A 21,171-nucleotide genomic window follows, 5' to 3' on the forward strand; every position below is an offset into this window, starting at 1 on the left:
CCTGAGCTCCCATTGCTACATGAAAGGGTATTTAAGTAAGATACAATGCTTGAGTTTTCTGAAATGTGAAACAGCCATCAGAATCTGTATACAAAGATTTCCTTTAAGTAGCAATTGTCCAAAGTCACAACACTGCTTAAATGGATCAGTACCTAAGGAACATTCTGATGAACCAGAAGCCATCAGGTCAAGTTCCCTTTGAAAGAAGGAAAAGATTAAAGAAACCAAGAATTCTTGGTATTAGAGTAATGGTTTGGAGAATACACATTCTCAAGAGTATGGAGTTTTGCCTCTGCAATTGATTTCTGTGCAAAGAAAATTCTACAACAGCTGTCTTATTCAGCAGTTTTAACATTTTCATCCACTTCACTGTTTAAATATTTTCAGAAAATGTTACACTAATTACTGGTGCTGAAACTTTACTTAAAAGCTTACTCTCTAAAAGAAGAAGGGCCTTTTCTTTCTTGCCTCAAATATTTTGGATTATTTTTGGCTCCTAAGTTTTTTTGGAAGAGAAAGTTGTGTTTATAAAATCCCCCAAATAACCATAAAACTGAACTAGCTAACCTGCTTGTTAATGTGACAAAGCCAAGTAAGCACCCAATCCCAAGTAAATGTCCAAAATAACCAAAATACTTCACTCACCAGAGTATTGCTCTTCTTAATATCTTCTAAACGCTCTAAGACTGAAGTCAGGTTTGGGTCATCTGATTCTACAAACCATATTGGTGATGAAGAAGGGTAAGATTCCTGTTTAAAAAAAAAAAAAAAGAACAAAACACAAGACCCAACAAATAAACAAAAAATCCCAAAGTTTTAAAAATCATTTACCCCCAAAATTTCATAACACAGTGTTAATACCCCCTTAATCTTACTCTATGTCAGGTAACAAAGAAGCTTTTAACACCACACTTTTAGCTAATGCAAAATAAATTGAAAGAAATCCAGCCAACTGGTTCTTCTAGTATTTCAACCTATTTTTGTCTCTCAGATGATGAATATAAGAAACAGTGCTGAAATGTTTAAACCTTGGGGGCAGGTGGAGCAGGAAGGAGAAATTTCAGAATGTGGTATGGGTGATAATCAGGAAAAAATGGAATCACAAGTAGTAGATATCAAAGAATAAAACTGATGCTGATTTTTCATAAAAACACAGCTTCCTGCAAAGAAAAGTGATAAAAGTTGGCATCTTTAGATTTCCTCAAACAGGATTATTGAAACTCTTCAGGCACTGACCCTCAGCCAAAAGCAATACACCTCAAACGTCCTAGCCCGGAGGACAGTTTAACTGGTAGATCACATTTAATCCCAGATAAAATCTGCCATTTTATCCTTGTACCACCAAGGCCCATTGAGGACACTCCACTGTTGAAGATCTCTCATGCAATATGCTGAATCCAGGAGAGCTCACGGCATAACTCCATTCCATCCAGAGTCCCACAGCTGGCAGGCAGGTGCCAGGACACAGCCAGGTGACACTAAATGAGCCCAAGGATCACAAGTGTGCTCCATTTTCCACAGCAAGCCATGGTTTGGGCACATGGAACCCACAGGAAAGATGTGGCCCACAGCTGCTCATGGGAGCCACTAAGGTGCCACAGCATGCAGCCCTTCCAAAGGTGCTTGGCAGACCCCTGCTAGAGAAAGGTGAACAGAAAGCCCTTGGCTCTTGCTCAGACATTCTAAAAACCAACTCAAATTTTCTCCTCACACAGGTTTGGTAAGATTGTGAGGATGGAAAATTACCATGTAGCTTCCAACTCAACAGTAAGTGTCCCTTCATGTCCTTGATGTGTGTGGATTTTACTTGCTTTAGTTATTTAAGGCATTCTCCACTTCTCACCCTTTCAATTAAATTTTAGTAGCTGAGGACAAATTGCTGAACCTCAGTTTTATCACCAGATATTATCTTTGTATCCCCCGGTCTTACAAATTAATGAAGGAATTTTCATTCATTTCCCTCACTGCAGTTGAAAAGGGGAAAAATCCATCTTTCTCATTCCAGAGACAATAAATTATGCTTCATTCTTCAATAGTTAACAGGCAAGGTTTGAAAATGAGAAAAATACATGAAGAAAGCATGTCAAAACTGGCTTTTAATAAAGCATATTTCCTAGCTGACCTTCTATCTGAAGTGCTGAACCACATAAATGAAGCCATGTGACTAAAGAACATCAGCTTTGGCAAAACAGACTGACACCATACTCCAGAGAAGTTCTAGGTCTAAAATCCCACCTGTAAACTGAAGCCTCTGTATAAACTTATATTCCAGAGAAGTTCTAGATACAGAGGTCTAAAATCCCACCTGTAAACTGAAGCCTCTGTATAAACTTATATTGTATAAACTTATATTTAACAAGTTCAATCCCCTCAAGTTTATGTTTATTTTTTTTTCTAAATCACAGCTAAAAACTCCTTAAAGGAATACATTATACTGCCATTATCTTTATGAAAAGACAAACTGTTCACATCTTTCATCTTCACTTCAAAGTACACTATACCATACCTCACTCTCTCTTTGTATTTTTTGATGGGAATGTTGGTGTAACCTAAAGTCACGGCAATAGTGTTTACCCTCCTGCCTTTCTCTTAACTTCATGAGATGTCCATGAGATGGACAGAGAAGTTTGGGTCTCAAGAACGCTGGGTCAAACAAGTATTCAGGCAGTGGGGCCACAGTTAGCTGAGATTCCCTTGTGCTGTTCCCCCACAAAGCAGAGACCTTTGAATATCTATTCTTGATTAACCAAGACCTAACATCTCAAAGATCTATCAAAGTCCAGCTTGCCAAGATTTACAGCTAAGGCAGGCTTACCAATGTGGTGTAATCACCTTCCTCCTTCACACAACACAGTACTTGAGAAGAGTGTATTTTCTCCTCAGTTTCACTTAATAGATTAACCACTATGTCTGTGGGAGAAACAAAGCTGAATTCCCCACTGCTACTGGGTTTCTAAACTGTTATTTTTAGGAGCTAAACTTCATTAGAGGTATTTCAGGTTTTGTATTGATAACACCTCACACATTTTTAATAACATGCAACCTACTTGTGAAGTCTTCTGCACTGGTGCAACCTTCCCACCTCAAGCCTTTCCCACTGCACACTGATCCAGATGTGCAGGGGGAACAGCACAAGGGAATCTCAGCTAACTGTGGCCCCACTGCCTGAATACTTGTTTGACCCAGCTGCTCTTGAGACCCAAACTGCTCTGTCTAGCTCATGAATTTAAGAGAAAGGCAGTAGGGGTAAGCACTACTGCCACAACTTTAGGTTACACCGACATTCCCATCAAGAAATATAAAGAGCAAGAAACATCCCTTCCAAGATTCACCAAGCCATCTATTTCTTTAAAATCCTCAGACTCAACAGAATAAAAATATTCTCCAGATAAAGTCAGATTTGGACTGTGCATGCATGCACCATTCTGCTAACCGGTATATTTGGCCTTTTTTTTTAATCAAGCATTTTTAAAATTATGTTATTCCAGACCTACACAAGTCTATTAATTGCAAAGATTTATAGAAGACAAACACCTGCTAGTCCTCTCTCCTAAGCTGTATCTAGAATTTGAAGACTGCTTAGAAAGTGGAACTCAGCTCTTCCCTGTCTATATTCTTTTTTTTCTGACAATTTTATTTCTCCACCTGAAGAATTTAAGGAACAACCCCACAGTAGGACACTCCTTACTGTGACCAGTACCTGTTCCAGTCTGGGGGCCTATCTAACTATCTCCTCCAAAATACTTGCAGCATGTCCATCATCAGCCAGGGACATGACTGACAGTGAAGATCTGATGATCAAGCAATCCCACTATGAGTTTAAATACACTGCAGTGGCTACTTGAACGTGCTGCTGCCTCCTGCTCTGAGTGACGGCTCTTACTCATGGTTTACACTCACTCCATTTTGTGCCCTGAAAACAAGCTCTTCCCTCCTGCAGGTGAGGAAACCCACAAGGACTTGATACTGCCTGGATTATTGGTGTACAGCGCACATGAATGACTATGTCCTAAAAATTATTAACCATTCAAATTTTTAGTTTGATCTAGCTTTTGAAACATGAACGGAAAAGTGTACTTCTCAGGCTCTATTTTAACACTGCAAGCATATGTACTCAGCTGCATCAGAAAATACTTCAAGTTTTAGATTTTTGGAATATGATTACTTAATTGCACATTCCAACTTTTTCACAACAGATGATTAATATTAAAATACAAATTCAATTAAACTTCCATTTTGTTGCTACACTTCTTAATTCTTCACACTTACCAACAAATATATTAATTTAATTTAAAAATATAAATGGATTTAAGTTTCTTTAGATCTGTAAGTAATCCATATTTTTGGAACAGCTGATTTCCACGCGGATATGAGTCACTATGTTTTGAAATATAGAATTCATACACGAACTTCAAACGTTCTGAACCTGAGATATAAAAAGGCTCATGAGTTTGTAATAACCACAGCAGGCAACTTACAGCTAAGCTTGTGGTTTGTAAGGTCAAACAACTGAACTTCACATGAGCTAATTCTGTTGAGAGAATTAAGTCAGCTTTTTTTTTCTGTATCTGCATGCTACGGAGATAAGAGGTGGATTTGAGATGTTGTGCCATGTAAGGAACACAGGCTTCCCAAAGGCATTTCATGAGAGGAACCCTAAAATAGCAGTTATTTTCCTATTAATTGTCAGCGGCTAAAAAGCCCCTTTACTGCGAGCCTTTCACTCGAGAGCTGCCATGCAGTGGTTTTGTCTCTATAATCTCTCTCAGCTGCACAGCTCTCCCCATATTCAGTACTGGAGATGTTTTATGTAACTGCTGCTTTTTTGCTGCTCTCCACAAGCGAAGGCAGGGGCTCGTGCCCCAGGGAGGGCCGTGGGCACAGCGGTGACAGGGCAGCAGTGACATCACGGCAGGACAAAGGCAGGATGTTTACAGCAGCACAGATACAATTACAATTCATGGCATCATCATTTCTAGAGACTCTTTGTATCAGCACCAGGACAGACTGGGAGCTTTGTGAACGCAAATGCTTCTGTGACAGAATGCACTGAAAGAATTTAGCCCACTAATAAACACACAAAATACAAAGGGAATAAAGCCCTGCACTCCTGCCATGGGAACAATTTCAAAGCTGATCAAAATCATTTAGAAAAACCACTGTGTTAGAAGAATATACACGGGATCTCACTGTTCAGACATTCCATTACATCCTCTGTAAGAGCTCGACTTACATTTAATAATTTTGCCTACCAAATGAAAAAAAAGGCAGCAAAATGTGACAGAAGGTTCCAGGAACACACACATTAAGACAGCTTTTCCTGGGCAGGATCTGTCATCTAAGTATATCCTATCTAAGCTTTCTCATCCTTAACAATAAGGCCGTTTCCTTGCAATGTTATATAATCTTCAGCCTGCTTTCTAAAGCTACAGTGACACAATTTTGACATCAGTAAGAGACTTTTAAATGAGACATTTCTAAATTACTACAATACTTTTAGAATTGTGATGTTGCTAAATCAAAACAAAACATCTTGCTCTCACTCTTAACATTAGAACAACCTGTACTTGCAGTTTGCTACAAGGCAGAAGAGAAATCATCTCTCCTTGTACACAACTGAACCATTTTATCACAGCTAAATGGTAGGAACATACATTTAAACACATGGCTACTCCATTATGGTTTAAAATCACAATGACATGGTGACAGTTCTTAAATTTTCTTTAATTTCCCAATCATACTAGATGGAAGAAGTGTGGGGGTGGTTTCTTTTAAAAATCCTTAGCATACTGTCTGAACAAATTTCAACCAGTTTTATTTCTTTTCTGTTCATTAGTTTTCACAAAATCCCCACCATAGACAAAACCCAGTTCTATTATTTTCATACCAGATACAACCAAAACTTAAGTAGTTTTCCCAGCAATCCTTCTAATATTCATTTCCTCAGTCCCAAAATTTTTATCCACCCACCTCTGCATACAAAAAGAAGGTCTTTTAACCAGCTTAAATACTCAGAGAAGGCTGGAAAGAGACCATTCTTGCTTACCCAAATCTTGGTAATGAAGTAAATCCTAATGGAACAAGACATCCCAGAGGCCTAATACAATCTTCTCAAGCTGAATACATTTGCAGCTATAAACACATGCCAAATAATTTATTTCAAATCACAGATGGCTTTCCAACTTTGTCCATTTAATTGAACAGCAGAACCAAATCTTTATTAAGGGTCATATATACATCCTACATGAACATTCAATAAATACTGAAGAATAAACAACAATTAGCTACACTTTAGTACATGTTATTTGCAATTGTTAGTCAATTATTCACCACTTATTTTTCCATCTGTATCAAGCTGCCTTTAGAGGAAAAAACCCACAGAGTTAATATTAACAAAAATATCAGGATTTCAGAAGATATTCTTAAAGCTAAAGTTGAGCTTGGTGACTATAAAACACTAGTACTTACAGCTACTTAAAACAGCATTAGTTGTGATTACACAACTGACAGATTGTTTCCCATTATTAGAGTCCAAATTTTCCAAAGGCAGCTTAAGACGCAGCAAGCATTTTCTACCACTAGCAGCACAAGTGCCAGTGAAATCCACAGGCTTAAAAACTTTAAAAGTCAGCAGATTGTCATCTGCCCTCTTAACCAATTCTTTATAATAATTAAGAAAGAAGAGAGCACGAAGAATCACTTTCGTTGAAAGTAATCCAAATCAAACTATTTCCCAGAAACCTCCTGTTACTTAAACCCTCCCAAATTTTTATTTTGGAACATTCAGACAACACCATTTGCTGTGTTGAGTAGATCAAGTAATTGAACACTACAATACTCTAACATTTGCACTTTTAGATATGAAAAATTTGTAATTTCTTAAAGAATCTAATATATCAGCAATCTGGAACTCCAAAAGATGAGAAAAGTGTTTGCAATGGAGGGCTTAAAATGAAATTTAGTATTTGTGGTAGCAAGAAAGCAAAGTGAAACAAGAGGACCTTGCTTCAACTTGCTTTTGGTCTCAAATTTTAAAATCATATATAACATGCTATTAACTTGCCCAAAAGCAAGCCTATATTGCTTTACTTTTCTTCCACCCTCCCTAAAGCCTAACAGCCTCAGTTCAGTGAGAACACTTGTTATAAATCCTGCACTTGGTAAGGCACCAAGTTCAGCTGTCTGAAATACACATCTGTCTCTACAACATACAGAATTACTGCAATTCTACTCTCAAATTTAATGGCTGTATTGACAGCTACAGCCAATAGACAACAATCCCACGTGAAGCATCATCCTTTGGTAGGATCCCTGGGATTGCAAGAGCTTAATCATGCTGCACCTTCGCAGGAAGAAGGTGAAAGAATCCCCCAATCCTGTTCTATGTCAGTTCTGCTAATACGCTCAGTGCTGCCAAAGCCAATACCTTCAGGAGCGCATTAAATCAACACAACTAACAGGGTCACAGCTGGCCTCTCCCACACACTCTCCAGGGAAGGAGGCAAGTGCAGCAGAGGACCTTGTTCCAGAGTTGTTCATGTTATTAAACACAGCCATGCCAGAAACGGGAGGGTCAAAGGTATGTGCCTCATGGAGCAGAAAGACCATAACAAACCACAGCTCTACAGATGCCAGTAAAATTCTCTCTGCAACCACAAACTGTCCCAGATAAAAATACAGTTCTCTGTACAGACAAGATCTACTGATTGCAGAAGGCTACCACAAAAGTAACCAGGAGGAAATGTTTGCTGCGAGTGTACAGAATGGTTCTGGAGAACTCCTCTGAGAGCAAAGCTGTCACATCAAGTGTCACAGGCACATGTGAGGTGCTCTGACACTGCACGTTCTCCAGCCGCCTTCTGCATGAGTGCATAGGGACCACAGCATAAATCTAAGTCAACTGATCTGGATCATGGAACACTTTTTGCAATATACAGATTCAGCAGCATCTGTAAGTGCCAATCTTCACTAACAACCACCACAGAACTAAGGAAGTATCAAAAAGGACAGTATTTCAATGGCAATTCAGTTGTGTACAAATTATTCCAAAATCCAAGCAGTTTGTAATCTGCTTCTTCATTTGCATTAATTTCCAGTGCACCCAAGTTCATAGAACTCTCTTGAAATTATTAAGGAATCTTTAACTTCTTGAATTTCTATACACCCAAGACAGCAAATAACACTTTGAGGAAAAAAAAAATCCTGAAAACTTCAGCAATTGCTGCTTTCAAACAGGCACATACAAGAGGCCAGCAACTTCAGAGTTTGTGGAATAATCTAAGATACTTAAGTGTTTTACTTCCATATCTCTCTGTCCAGGTACACGTGTCACTGCTCAAAACATCACCACCTGATAAGAAGCCAAAACATCTACAATCAATGTAGAAAAGGCACAGAACATCACTTCAAATGGTCACAAACATGAATGCAAATGCGGCATTGTAATTCTTACATTTCTTGTGTTCAAGTTTTCATGGCCAGTTGTTCTTAAATTACTTGATCTATGCAAAATGTCCCAACAGCCAACTCCCATACATGAAATTGCACACAGCCCTGGAGAAAACAAGTTTATCAGATTCTCTTATCAGCTGACACAACCTCATTCCCTCTCCATACCAAGCAAAACGCAGGAGGCTACTTGTCCAGTGGAACAAAACTACACAGAATTAAAACAGGAATTTGGAGCAGAAAAGGGAGGAAAAAAAAAAAAAAAAGCCCTCTTCTGACAAAACACAGTTACTGTTCATCACTGTGAAGCAGCATTTTACTCTCCACATCATCATAATGCAATAATGCAGCATGTAATCCCTCCACTCAAGGAAATTCACAAAAAAACTCCAAACACTCCTACCACTTTTGTCCTGACCCAACCTAAAAATTTACCAAATGTTATGGAACTGCTGCTCAAACACAACTCAACACCACAGGACTGCATTAACAGCACAGCAAGTCAGTTCCTCTTGAGAAGCAAGCAGTCTCTGAATATGTACACTATCGTGGAGGGCCAGCCTAAGGGAGTTAAGGAACGTTGCTTTGCCAATGTTAACAGCAACAAATAAAGTTAAACATCCTCCACAGTCAAAACTGAGCAAAGCACACAGCACTGCTGAAGACTAAGTGACTTGCCTATTGGGAACAGGTCTGTAGGCCTGAGACTATGTCCAGGTTTTTATTACAGCACCTCACAGCAGCAGGATCAAGCTATCCTGCTCCTCACACACAAAAACCCACTGTGTGCTTGTACCCTCAGCTTGCCAGTTGTCAGAGGCTGGTTGTTTGGGAGCCCTCAGACACAAGGGGTTCTCTTTAATGCACACATTACACACACACTCAAGCTGGCAGTGCTTTACCTAAGAGCAGCTACACACAGGGGCTCAAGAGAAAGGTATTTTGGAAGTCTGATTCTGCAGTACTCTTTACTACCAGCACAGAATCTGATGTACCCAAATTCCTGAAGGAAGTCTAGTTACTTGAAATTATCAAGTCATTCTAATCATCAAGAGTTATTAATTACCTACTTCTGCAGCTATACAGGCCAGTTATCATCAACATGAGTGTCACAACACCAGAGTAACAAGAAATGGCTTCTAGTACTGCTGGAACAGAAGAACTGGTTATAACTAAGTTGTGACATATCCCTCTCTCACCAACTTAACTCCAGAAAGTTTCCTTGCAGACCTGCTCTCACCTTTATCACAGTACACAGTTACCCCACAGTATGCAAATTCTGATATCACCTCTGTTGTCACTCAAGAGATCCAGGCTTCCCCTTCTTCTAACTTCAGGAATTTACTTCTTTCAAGTGTTCAAACCACTAAGCATCACCTTCTATCTGTGCCCCCTCCCCTCTCCAAGAGCAATCTTCCTCTTTTTCGCCTTTTCCCTCTGCAAACTTACTGTACTCCAGACACACCTGCAGGCAGAAGAATTTTTCATTCTCACCCACGGCTGACAGAGGTCCTACTGCTCCTTACCCGTAAGAGCATTCCAGCCACCACTCACCAGCCTCCCCAGCTCTCCCCTCATGTACAGTAACATGTACACAGCTGCCCTGATGCTGCTTAGCTACAGGCCTTCAGATTACAGCCACCTGGATGGAACTTTGTCCCCCCCATGCAAAATTTCAGTACCACGGAGTTTAACCAGCATTTACCATTAGTAAGTTTAATACCACAACTCTTACCACAGTTATTTCCTACTTCAAAAATTCAAGGAAGTCTGTGGTATCTTGAACACCATTGCTCAGGAACGCTTTGATTTTTTTCCTAATGCCACTATACAAGTTCTAACAGAGCTTATGCTCCTGCCCTCCTGAATACACACTGAAGAAGCTACTACAAGATCTCCAATTGCATTGAATTCTTTTGCTGCAAGGGGACAAAAGATTATAAGGTCTGAGAGAAAGGAGAATACAGTTCATATTAAATCTTCAGAAATCATGTATTAGCTGCCCTACAGTACTTAGTACACCAAGATGTCCTGTAAGCAAGAGATAAAGAAAAAAATCCCCACATGTAAGGTCATTATTTTTATACCATGCTTAGAGATTACAGCTGGACACAAGACATAAGTAAGACAAACTGGTAGGCTTGATTCCACCAGAGATCAACTGAGAACTGCTGTGATCATATTAGCTTCAAGTGTACTGCATACAGGCAGACTGATGGAAGACCTAAATGCTAAATAGCATCTTCTTACTTTAATCAGTCACTTAATTTTCTAATTATCTTCTAGGAGCTGGTGAAAGGTCATTTTTGCTTCTCCTACATAGCTTGTAGCTGAAGAAAAACAGTAGAACACATACTAAATCATCAACTATCATGTCTCTTAAAAACGGAATATTACCATTTAAAGGAAAAAAAAAAAAAAAAACAACCTAATACTCCAGCCAAGAATTCAGGCATTTACAACCTTTCAAAACTACAAAAAGGCAAACAACCTGACAGTACTGAAAAGTAGTCCACACTGAGGAATAACTAAAGTAGCAGTAATTTCTGTTAATCAACTTCTACAAACATTTGTTCCTATCAAGAAATTTCACCTCCTCTTTTTCTTTTCTAATAACACTATTTTAGAGAACTATCTTCATCTCTGCATCTTGCAGTCTCCAGGAAAGAGTCAGATTTTTCAAGTAAACAAACTCCTCGTAGTTAAGCGTGGTCCAGGCATTACTGTAAGAACACAGGCACTGGTGGAGGCCGGGGGCCAGGTGCCACCCCAGGCAATGCAGCCAGGAGAGGTCAGTCCTAAGTGCCACCCCAGGCTCTGCCAGCACTGCTGGATCCAGCAGCTCCCACTCAGTGCTGTGCCCCTGCTGTAAGAGGACAGATGTTTGTGCAGCTAAACCAGACTGGGAAACAGTCCAGATCAACAAGAACTTGGTAAGAATTTTTACATGCCAGCCAGGTCGTAATGCAGCAAACTCAATTTCAGCCACTTCACAAGGCACACAGCCTCTACTGGTCTGCAAGAAACAGCACTATTACCATCACACTTTTTTCTTACTAAAAATCCCAATTTTCAATACGTGTTGAGGATATCAACAAGGCACCAAGAGACAAAACCTCCCGAACAGCTCACAAGAGGAAGGATGTTGAGTAAAAAGAATGCAATTCTTTCTACAAAACTTCTTTAATTATAAAAGTGCACAGAGAGCTCTTTCAAGGACCACATCAATCCCAGTTCTGAGGTTACTGTCATCAACTCACATGAGCAACCCATTGGAAATGAGCACAATTTACTGTGCATTGAGACCTCAACACACACCAGCATTTCTAGTTGAAGCCCACCACTGTGGCTTTCTAGGATATTTCAGGATATTTCATACCTTGTAGGGAATACAGAACCATCTTTTAAGTCCTGAAGTACTGGTTACAGCCTTCCACACACATCACACAACCAGACTGTGGTGTCAGAAAGGTCATCTCCCAGACACAAAAGATTCCTCCTACTTCTTTTTTCAACATTCTTTTTCCAATTACAGCTTTGACATAAAAGGAGAAACTAAAACCCTCACTACTCTTTAATAATTTTTTTGTTAGCTTGATTTTGGTTTGCTACATAAAACAATACTAAGCCTGGTCAATTTCTACTGCATGTTATGTTTGATAATAATTGCATGAGTGCCTTTTTTAAAATCAGCAAGTATATCTAACCCTAACTAAAAAGTACATATTATCATGATAAATCTGTGTATGCTTTTATACAGTCCTGACATCCATGTGCTGCGAGACAAAGGTCTCAACCTCACTACAGAATGCCTAATGAGGTACAAAAAAAAATAAATCCATGGTTGGAACTGAATGCCTCCTTCATTATGTGGTTAGTTCTGTGTACAAATAAATAACCTTTTAAAAAGGTTGCCAGCTGTCTAGGCATTAGCTAGGAGTGAGTTCAATATGAAAATCCTATGCCTTTGAAGAACTGTCCCAGGTTCCAATACACTCATTCTCTGTATATACCCAACTTGTCAAAAGCTTCGCAGGTAATATCTTTTCATCCATTCTGGTTTTAAGGGAAAATAAAGTCTTTTTCCACCATTTGCAGTTATCTGTAGGCAGCAGCCTTTTCAAGTCTTTCACAGCAGCTTCTAACTCTGATTTAGCAGCAGGGTATTTTTCAGCAGAAGCAGAAGATGCTTCTTTCCAACAGAGAAGCAGGAATTTACTGAGTCAGCCACATCACCTGAACTGAACTGCTGAAGTATGAAGGATATCACTGCACATCACAGCCTGGTATCCGTTCAGGGCAAACCTGCTACCACACGGAATTGGCACAAACCCCCACTCTACCTGCAAGGGTCACTTGAGGATACAGAATTTCAACAGGAATTTTGCATATGGGTGGAGAGATATTAATATCCAGTTTCCCTCTGAAGAGATAACATTAAAAAACCAAAATGTTTTACAGCAATCCAAACCAGTCCTTTTCCTTGAAACAACAAGGAAAATACTTCAGCGTAGAATAATTCTAACACACCCTTTGCAATACTATGACCTAAGTTTGATAAGGTACCAAACTGAAGCTAGAGATTGTACTGAAAGACACTGACCTAAAGTCATGATCAATAAACACACTCCTCTAAGTAAGACCATAGGCTTGATACTATTTCAAAACACATGAGGAACAAGACAAGGTTTACTGAACTTGATCAAATGGAATAGTGCTGTTAACTAAAATGGAAACCTGAGGAAAACAGAAATAAAACTCCAAATGGAGACACACACGGCTGCTGGCATAACAAAATGGGAATGTGAAGGTACACAGCCTGAACAAGTTCAATAATTGGACAGTTCTCAGGAATAAGAAGCAATATTTCTGACTCCACCCTGAAGTGCCTCTTTTAAAATAATCTGATTAACCATGTAAGCTCTAATACAGGTCACTACCAGAAATAGTGGACAGACTTGGACAAAGTTCAGCTGCCACTCTAAAAACAGAGGAGCTATCAAGTAAAATCTATCTTGCTTTAATTTCTAGCCTTATTCAGTGTCACAGGTACAGTGTCCCTGAGATGCTATAGCCAATACTGAACTTTGATAGTTCTACAAACTTATAATACAGAGACAATCAGCAAATTATCTCAGTGAGAAATGCCAGTGGCAGACTTCCCAAACTCTGAATGTTAGCCTAGAAAACTTGTGGAGACCTACACAGTTCCTAAGCATATATGCTCCCTCACATCTCCAGAGGAATATTTCCTCTTCCCTCTAGGCTGGAGAGAAAAGAAGATTTGTTGGGAATTTCAGAGCCAACTTAGTTATCAGATCTCTTTTTAGCTACTGAAAACTTCCTTCCCTACCAGCTATTTCTCCATCCCATAAACTCAGCATCTCCACACACTGCTAGATAGCTGTCATTTTACATAAACTATTAAGGTATGCTAATAGAACCACAAAGAAAAGAAGTGGTGATTGAGCTCTGTGCTTACTCTTCCCCCTTTACAGAATTCTTGAACACCCAGACACAACCCACAGGATGCTTTTGCTGAGTAAAGAAAATACCCTGGCTGGATCAGTATTACAGGGGTTAAACTAGCTAGAAAAAGCGAACAGTTAAAATTGCATATTTGCTCTGCAAATCCAAAACACTGCGACAGCAACTTCTGATGTAGAGTCCCTCAAAAAAAACATGTTTACCAACAACTTTATAGCCTTACCAGTCTTTGCAAGCTACTACTGCTATTTGAAGTCCTAGTTCCCTCAGTATCTGCAGAGCCACCAAAGCACAGTAAAAAAAGACTTAGGCTCTTCTAGTTTACAGTACCCTCAAAAACCCCCAAAAATATCTGGAGGCAATCAGGAGTTAGGGCCAAGGGACTCCATTCAGTGGGAAGGGGGAGAAAAAAAAAATCACTTTTGTGACAGTTAAGAGTTCTAAAATGTGCGTGAAAGAACTAGGATGGAAGGCCAGAGATGAGCTTTCTCTTCTAGGCTCTATCACCTGCTGCCCATTTGTTTCAAGGGAGCCATGCCTATATCTCAGGTTGCCCCATCCCATTTATTTTTAACATGGGGAAAGTAGCCACCTGCCTCAAAGAACAAGAAATTAGTCAACATCAGAAAGCACCAAGCTGCTCACAGACAATTGTAAACAGAACTTTCAAGAAGCTCAGACACAGCCTTTCATCAAAGCAGAAGTCTCAGCTCTGCGGTTTCAAAGAGCACTTTTCCTGTTCTTTTTGCAAGTTCATATGCCACAAGTCTAATGGAACATGAAAGAGCTCCTGACCTTTGGGACAAGTGACTGTAACAGCAGATTGCAGACACTGTTTCCTCATTAACACAAATATGACAACAGTGACCTAAGCGGTTTCTTGCCTGCTCATCTCAGCCAAAGGCCTACAGCTAAGGCGGTGTATTTCTTCGCAGTAAGAATTACTATCAGAAGTCGGTACAATGAAGCAGTCCCAGAAGTAGATAAACACCAAGCACAAATCCTGAGCACTACAACTTCAGGTCTTACTTCTGGCTTACCTGTTAGCTGTGACTTGACAAAGAAGAAATAACTCCTCAAATTCAACTGGCAACTAAGGGTGAACAATCATCAGACCTTTCATTTTATTGTTTAGAGCGAGACTTATGAAATAGATCACGCTGTGTGGAAACAAAAAGTCAAATTTCTCTGCAATGGAACACTCTCTACTGAATAAAAAATATTTATAGGAAGTCACAGAATTCATTATCTGATGGGTCATGTCTGGAAACAGGAACACCAATGCTTCTTGTTTATCTTACCATTAAACCCCTGAATCTTATGTCTTACAAGTACCCAGTAAAACAAAGACCTGTCCCATGACTACAGAAGCAACTTTTCAAAACGGTTAACTGTGAAAACTGAAAGATCCACTTAACAATTCACCTTTAATTTAATAAAGTTACTTTAAGGCAAGTGAGAATCTGGTCATGATTATTATTAAACTTGCCTGGTTTGCACACACATTGTCATCTTTCAGTACTAAAATATTCACATTTACATGAATGTTTTGACCACCACGGTGTTTGAAACTTTCATATAAAGACAAAAAAAGAGTAGTAGAACGTGTCTTCCTTGAACACAAACGTGCTATTTTCACCTAAAGTGTTTCAATATGTCACTGTTCAGTTGAATCTTGATAAGGCATTTAAAGTCACTTAGAACTGCAACCAACCCAATAAAAATGAACCTCCAGCACTTTCCTGTACATGAGTCACAGACGCCAATATGTTCAGATCCTTCAGCAAGTTTAGGCCTTAAACTTCTAAAGAACCAGAGGACTGTTACCACGTCACACAACACCAAACGTTTTACTCAGCTTCTCTTCCACTCAGATGAAAAAAAATTAAGCCAAACCAATTTAAGGGGGAAAAAACCCACAGAAAGGAGAACCTTCAAAGCCCCCGGCAGACACCAGACCCTCAACTCGGACACGGCTGGTCGTAGCCCTGACAAGTTTAAACGCACCGTTATGATAAAACGGCCCTTCGGCGGCAGAGCGGGGGCTCTGCGTTACCCCGCCACGACGGCGACACCGACAAGTTTCCCGTCGCCGCGGCCGCCTCGGGCTGCCCCGCGGGGGAGGCCGGGCCCGCCCCAGGCCGCGGCCGTGTGGCGCACTCGGTAAAGCGCCCGCCCGCCGCCTGCTCCGGGCTCCGCGCACGCCATTACCGGCGACCTGCGAGCCGCCGCAAGGCCGGGCCGGGCAGCGGGTCCCTCTGCTCCCCCCCGCCGCTGCCCCGGGACTCTGAGCCCGCTGCCCCGGGCCCGGCCGCCCTTTGTTCCGGATCGCAGCTCTCGGCCCCGAAGCGGCGGCGGCGGTCCCGGCCCGCGTCCTTCCCCCGCGCCCGGGTCCCCCAGAGGAGCTCCCGCCACGCAGGAGAAGAGGCCGGGGCCGCCCGCCCCCTGTAACTTTTGTTATGGTGGCAGCGGGGAGGGCGCCCGGAGCCCCTGCGGAGCGGCCCCCCCGTGCTGAGTCACCCCGGCGGGGCTGCGCCCCCTCCCCGCGCCCCGCGGACAATGGCGAGGGCGGGCCGTGCCCGGCCCTCCCCGCCCCGCGCGGCCCCCGCACCGTGATGTTGCAGTGGATGGTGAGCGGCGGCGGCGGCTGCGGGCTGGAGCCCGGCGGCGGTGGCAGGAGCACAAACTGGCAGTGGAGCTCGTCCAGCTTCCAGGAGACGATGCGGAAGCGCTCGTGGTCCTTGTCGAAGATGGACTCGAGGAACTTCAGCTCGGCCTTGAGCCCTGACACCGACATCCTGGCCTCATCTCCGGGCCCGGGCCTGCGCTGCCGCCGCCTCCCTCCGACTCAGCCGGCCCGACCCTGGCCCCGGCCGCGCCTGCGGGGCAGAAGATGGCGGGGCCGGGGCAGCCCCAGCCGGCGGGGCACGGCGGAGCTCCCTTTGTACCGGCCTCCGGCGCCCGCTCGCTCGCTTAAAAGGGCAACAGCGCAAGCCCGCTCCCCTTCCCTTCCTCCCCGGCGGGCCGGGCCAGGCTCGCTAACCGCCCCGCCCTCGCCCTGCCCTCCTCCCTATAGCCCGGCCCCGCGCCCGGGACACGCGCACCGGGGCCGGCCCGCGCCCCGCTCCTCCCCCGGGGCCGGGCGGTGCCCGCCCGCCCCAGCCCTGCCCGGGCACCGCCTCCTGCAGCCCTGCTCGCAGCCCTCCGGTCCCGCTGCCGAACCGCAGGAGCCGCTCACTCGTGCTGCTCCTGCTCTCCCACCGCTCAGCCCTGCGGAAGGGCACTCGGTATTGCTTCCTCACCGCACTTCTGTTTTGCTGAGAAAAAACTGCAGCATTGGGTTTGCACTTGTCATCTCAGAGTCCCGTCAGTCCTTCAGTATTCCTCGGGGGTCGGGGGTCAGTCGACTTAAGCCAGGAATTGCTGTCCTGACGTTTCTGGTGGATCCATACACATAAAATCTGCTGTCAGTGACTGCAGGCTGGGAATCAGAGGCCAAGAAAAATTGCTACTACTCCATTTAAGGTCCCCTATAATTGTTTGTACAACATTTTATCCCCAGAAAAAGCATCATGATGCATGAAAGCATCAGTGGTGAAGTGAACACTCGCTACATTCAGAGATCAAGAGGTACTGCCCCTTCCTGACACTGGAAATACCATCTCTGCACCTTTATCTGTCCCTTCCCCTCTTGGTTTTGCATATAGGTAGTTGTCAGTTCTTCGGGAATATGGAGCGGCTCTCACATGACAAGTGTGATATAAGCAATGTTGTTGCACCAACCAGGTATTAATTAATGCAGTACACACATAAACCTGAAACAGGGAATTGCCTTTTCTAAAATTGATATTTTTTATAAATCTTTAATTCCAGACAAACCGGAAGCACTTCACTAACCACAAGGTGAACCTTGTCAAGTGGTGAGAATTCTAATCTTGATCCAGAAAAACAGTTATGCACATGCCCAGCTCCAAGCATATGGAAGTCTTACTGATTTGTGGGCTTGAGATTCCTATCCTTCCATCAAAGAGAGCTGCAAAGAACACACTTTGCTACAAAAGGACTCAGGAGGGATTGACACTAGTTAAATACTCTGAATGAAAGATACCAGAAAGCCCACAGGATTTTTTTAGCTGTCATTTGAAAGACTGATTATACAGTGTGTGCAACTCAGCTCTTCTAGACAGGCTGAACTATTGCTTAGACTGTACAGCCGGCAAAGTGAAGCCAGAGTGGATATAACTGTTGTGTGTCAATACATCAACAGGCAGGGCAAAGAACTTTGAGATATAAGGGATGGTTTAAGTATGGGGCAAACTAGCTATAAATAAGCAGCAGAAAATGACTATACCTATTAGAAAGGGAGGACCTGGAAGAGCCTCCCTATGGGAACCCCAGAGACAAAACTAAACAAAGCAGACTTTGTCAGGCATTGCGTGGTGTGATGCATGAAACAGCAGAGGAATGAATTTGGTGACTCAGCCCAATTTCCCTCGTACGATAGGATTTTGGCCTGGAATGCCTCACTGCAGCAGTTAGGTGAGTAGGCTTAGCAAGTTCAAACTGCACCTTCTGTCATACCTTACCAGATCTGCCTCTATCACTACCTCTGCTCTTCCATCCTCCTTGTCTTCTCATCTACCTTTCCTCTGCCTCTCCACTGACTGTGACACCACACTTTTTTTTTGGCAGCTGCACAGCTGAGATGTGTGGATGTGCTGGCTGGGAGGACACCTTGCCACAATGTCTTCTCAGCACCTGGCAGGCCAAACAAATTAATTGGCCAAGTGTGTTCTGCAAACCTGGTCTAGAACTTTCCCCAGCTCATTCAATCTGCCTTTTTGTTGCAGGCTTCAAGAAGCAACATGCAGCTGCACAGCCACTACTCTGAATTCTCCTGCCTTTCTCAGTATTTAGTAGGCATTGTGCAAGCTGTGAATTGGTTTCTGTGATGAGACCTTGAGAACACATTGGGGCTGTCTCCTCTTCTGGAATTCAGAGGCTGCTTCAGAGGTGTGAAGAGCTGTTAGACATGTGTGACTCATTCCTGTTTCTTTCAGGACTTGCCATGGGACATTGACATGAATCTCATGTTGGTCATAAGATGATTCAGGAAAGCCCAGAGTTTCCCAAAGGCCAAAATGATGGTGCACAGGGCAGGACATGACATCTCAGGTTAATAAATGTCATGAATGTTGGTACAGCCCCCAGGAGCATTCTATCAGATTTCAGCAGTTACAGTTGCTCTTAAGTTCCTTGATCTATATAGCCTGTAAGCACCATTGTTTTCTAATTTGCATCTTCAACATCACAATTACCTCTTTCTATCATATAGCCAGGGGCTGAACTTTGGCCAAAACCCTGTTTTGAAGATAATATACCTTCATAACCTTCTTTGTTTCTTTTTCCTCCTTTTTATTTAAATATAGGAAATGTTGTAAGAATCTTCAGTTGAAACTCTCAGAAAAAAACCCAGCAGATTCCTCATTGCATTCTTGGGTAGAACAAGAAGAGCAATAATTTAGACAAAAGTTGTCTTTCCCCTCATCATTTACTGCCAGCCCTGTTTCCAACACATCAGATGGGCATGTGTCTGGCAAGACAGAAGGCCAGCAGCAAGGGGCAAAGGGAACTGAAGGAAAGATGAGCTCAGAAGGAGCCATTAAGAAGGAAATGAAGTAAAATATAGCATGAATAGGCTTTGATGAAAACAATAGTTGTCTGGGGCTTAAACAAAGGATATTCCAGAGCACAGATGAATTTCAGTTTGTGTTAGCCCTTTTCTTCTTGTGAATGCCTTTTCCAGGTCTGCTGTATTTCCAGCTTTACCCCTGAATGAAGCTCCTGTACATTCAGTTGAGTGTGCCTAGCAGAGAATTGATTTGTTTCTCTGAGAGTAGTTTGTAGTTTTGTTTTTTGATCTCACTTCTCTCATTTACAGCCTAGCACTTAGAAAGGGGTCTTTCTGTTTAATTCTGATGTCACTTTCCACAAAGAAATGTCAGGCACCAAAAAGGAACTGCCATTTCAGAAATAAGGAAGGCCCAGATCTTTTGTATCCCTGAACCTTGGCAGACAAAGTAAAGGATAAAGTTAATGAGACAGGAGGAAGTGTAAATTGATTTTACTGATGGATGATGCAGTTTGATAATAGTTGATCCCCAGGTAGACTCTTAACTTTTTCACAGATAGCAGCAGAACTTGAGACTAGAAAAGACAAATAATACCTGACACCCTACCTGAAACCTTGGACAAAGGCAGAAAGAGTCAAGAGGACCCTGCTTTACCAAGATACAAGTCAAGCTGTCCTGCTTGCCAAAGCCAGGCTTTCACATCATTCTGAGCTCACAGCACCAATGTCATTCTTCAATAATGAAGTCACCTTCAAAGCATTGAGAAATGCACATCAGTGCATGAAAGCTGATTAAATGGCTAGTTTCAAGAAACATCGTGTGTAGTGGGTGAGGGATTGATTAGTCCCTCAGACAACAATTTTCCCTCTAACAGTTAAGGAATGGCATTCCAATACCAATCTTTCCTAGAGCAGCTTGGGACAGAGGGATACTGTTGCCTGGATGTTCAGTAATAGGTGTCAAAGAGGTGTCTGCAGGCACTCAAATACTATGACCATGAATTTAACATTAAAAAAAAAAAAAAAAAAAAAAAAAAACGAAACAACCAAGTTGCATGATTGTACCCAGGATGGTCAGAGTAGTTTTCAACTCCAGTTCTTCTGAGTCCGTCCCTGTGGTGGTCAGCAATGAAGTAATTTAGGTCCCTTCTTTGGAGTCCTTTGGCTCATCCTCTGAGGAATGTTTGTAATCCTGTACAGGAAACAGCAATAACCTGTTGGTGGAGATCACTACTGTTTGTGGATTTCTGTGTAGTTCTGGCTGTACTTACATCCATGACTGAACAGTGAATATTTCTGAACTGTCAAAAGCTGGATGGTGTCTGCAAACCAAGGTCAATGATATGCTCTTGTTCTATATGAAAGTTGTGGGAGTTAATTTATTAGAAGAAAGGTGCCCCAGGAAAGCCAAGCCATGCTAATCACAGTCTTGCAATGCTGCAGATGGGAATTAAAATCCTCATTGTATACACATCAGAAATCAAACTCCTTCTGCATACAGTGAGAGGACACTCCTAGATCTCTCCTTAATGGCTCACACAGCTTCCTGAAAACAGATTAAAAACACATCTCTGAAAGCAACAAGGAGCCATGCAGCCATATCT

The 21,171-nt window shown here is 42.3% G+C and overlaps 1 protein-coding gene across 2 annotated transcripts in view; it reads right to left on the reverse strand.

Moving 5' to 3' along the window:
- Positions 1–16,987, reverse strand: part of UBE2Q2 (ubiquitin conjugating enzyme E2 Q2) — a 46,637-nt gene extending 29,650 nt beyond the window's left edge. The window contains exons 1-2 of one of the 2 annotated variants that reach the window (XM_041489718.1): positions 16,547–16,984; positions 646–750 (exon numbers count right to left, since the gene is read on the reverse strand). In XM_041489718.1, the coding sequence (XP_041345652.1) occupies positions 646–750; positions 16,547–16,732 (291 nt within the window). In that variant the 5' untranslated portion in view covers positions 16,733–16,984. Of the gene's footprint in view, positions 1–645; positions 751–16,546 lie in introns of both variants that reach the window. The other variant, XM_041489719.1, reaches the window with a different exon arrangement.
- Between the last annotated feature and the right edge of the window lie 4,184 nt (positions 16,988–21,171).

Source organism: Pyrgilauda ruficollis, unplaced genomic scaffold, assembly GCF_017590135.1.
Source record: "Pyrgilauda ruficollis isolate IOZ18807 unplaced genomic scaffold, ASM1759013v1 scaffold96, whole genome shotgun sequence".
Taxonomy (NCBI): Eukaryota; Metazoa; Chordata; class Aves; order Passeriformes; family Passeridae; genus Pyrgilauda; species Pyrgilauda ruficollis.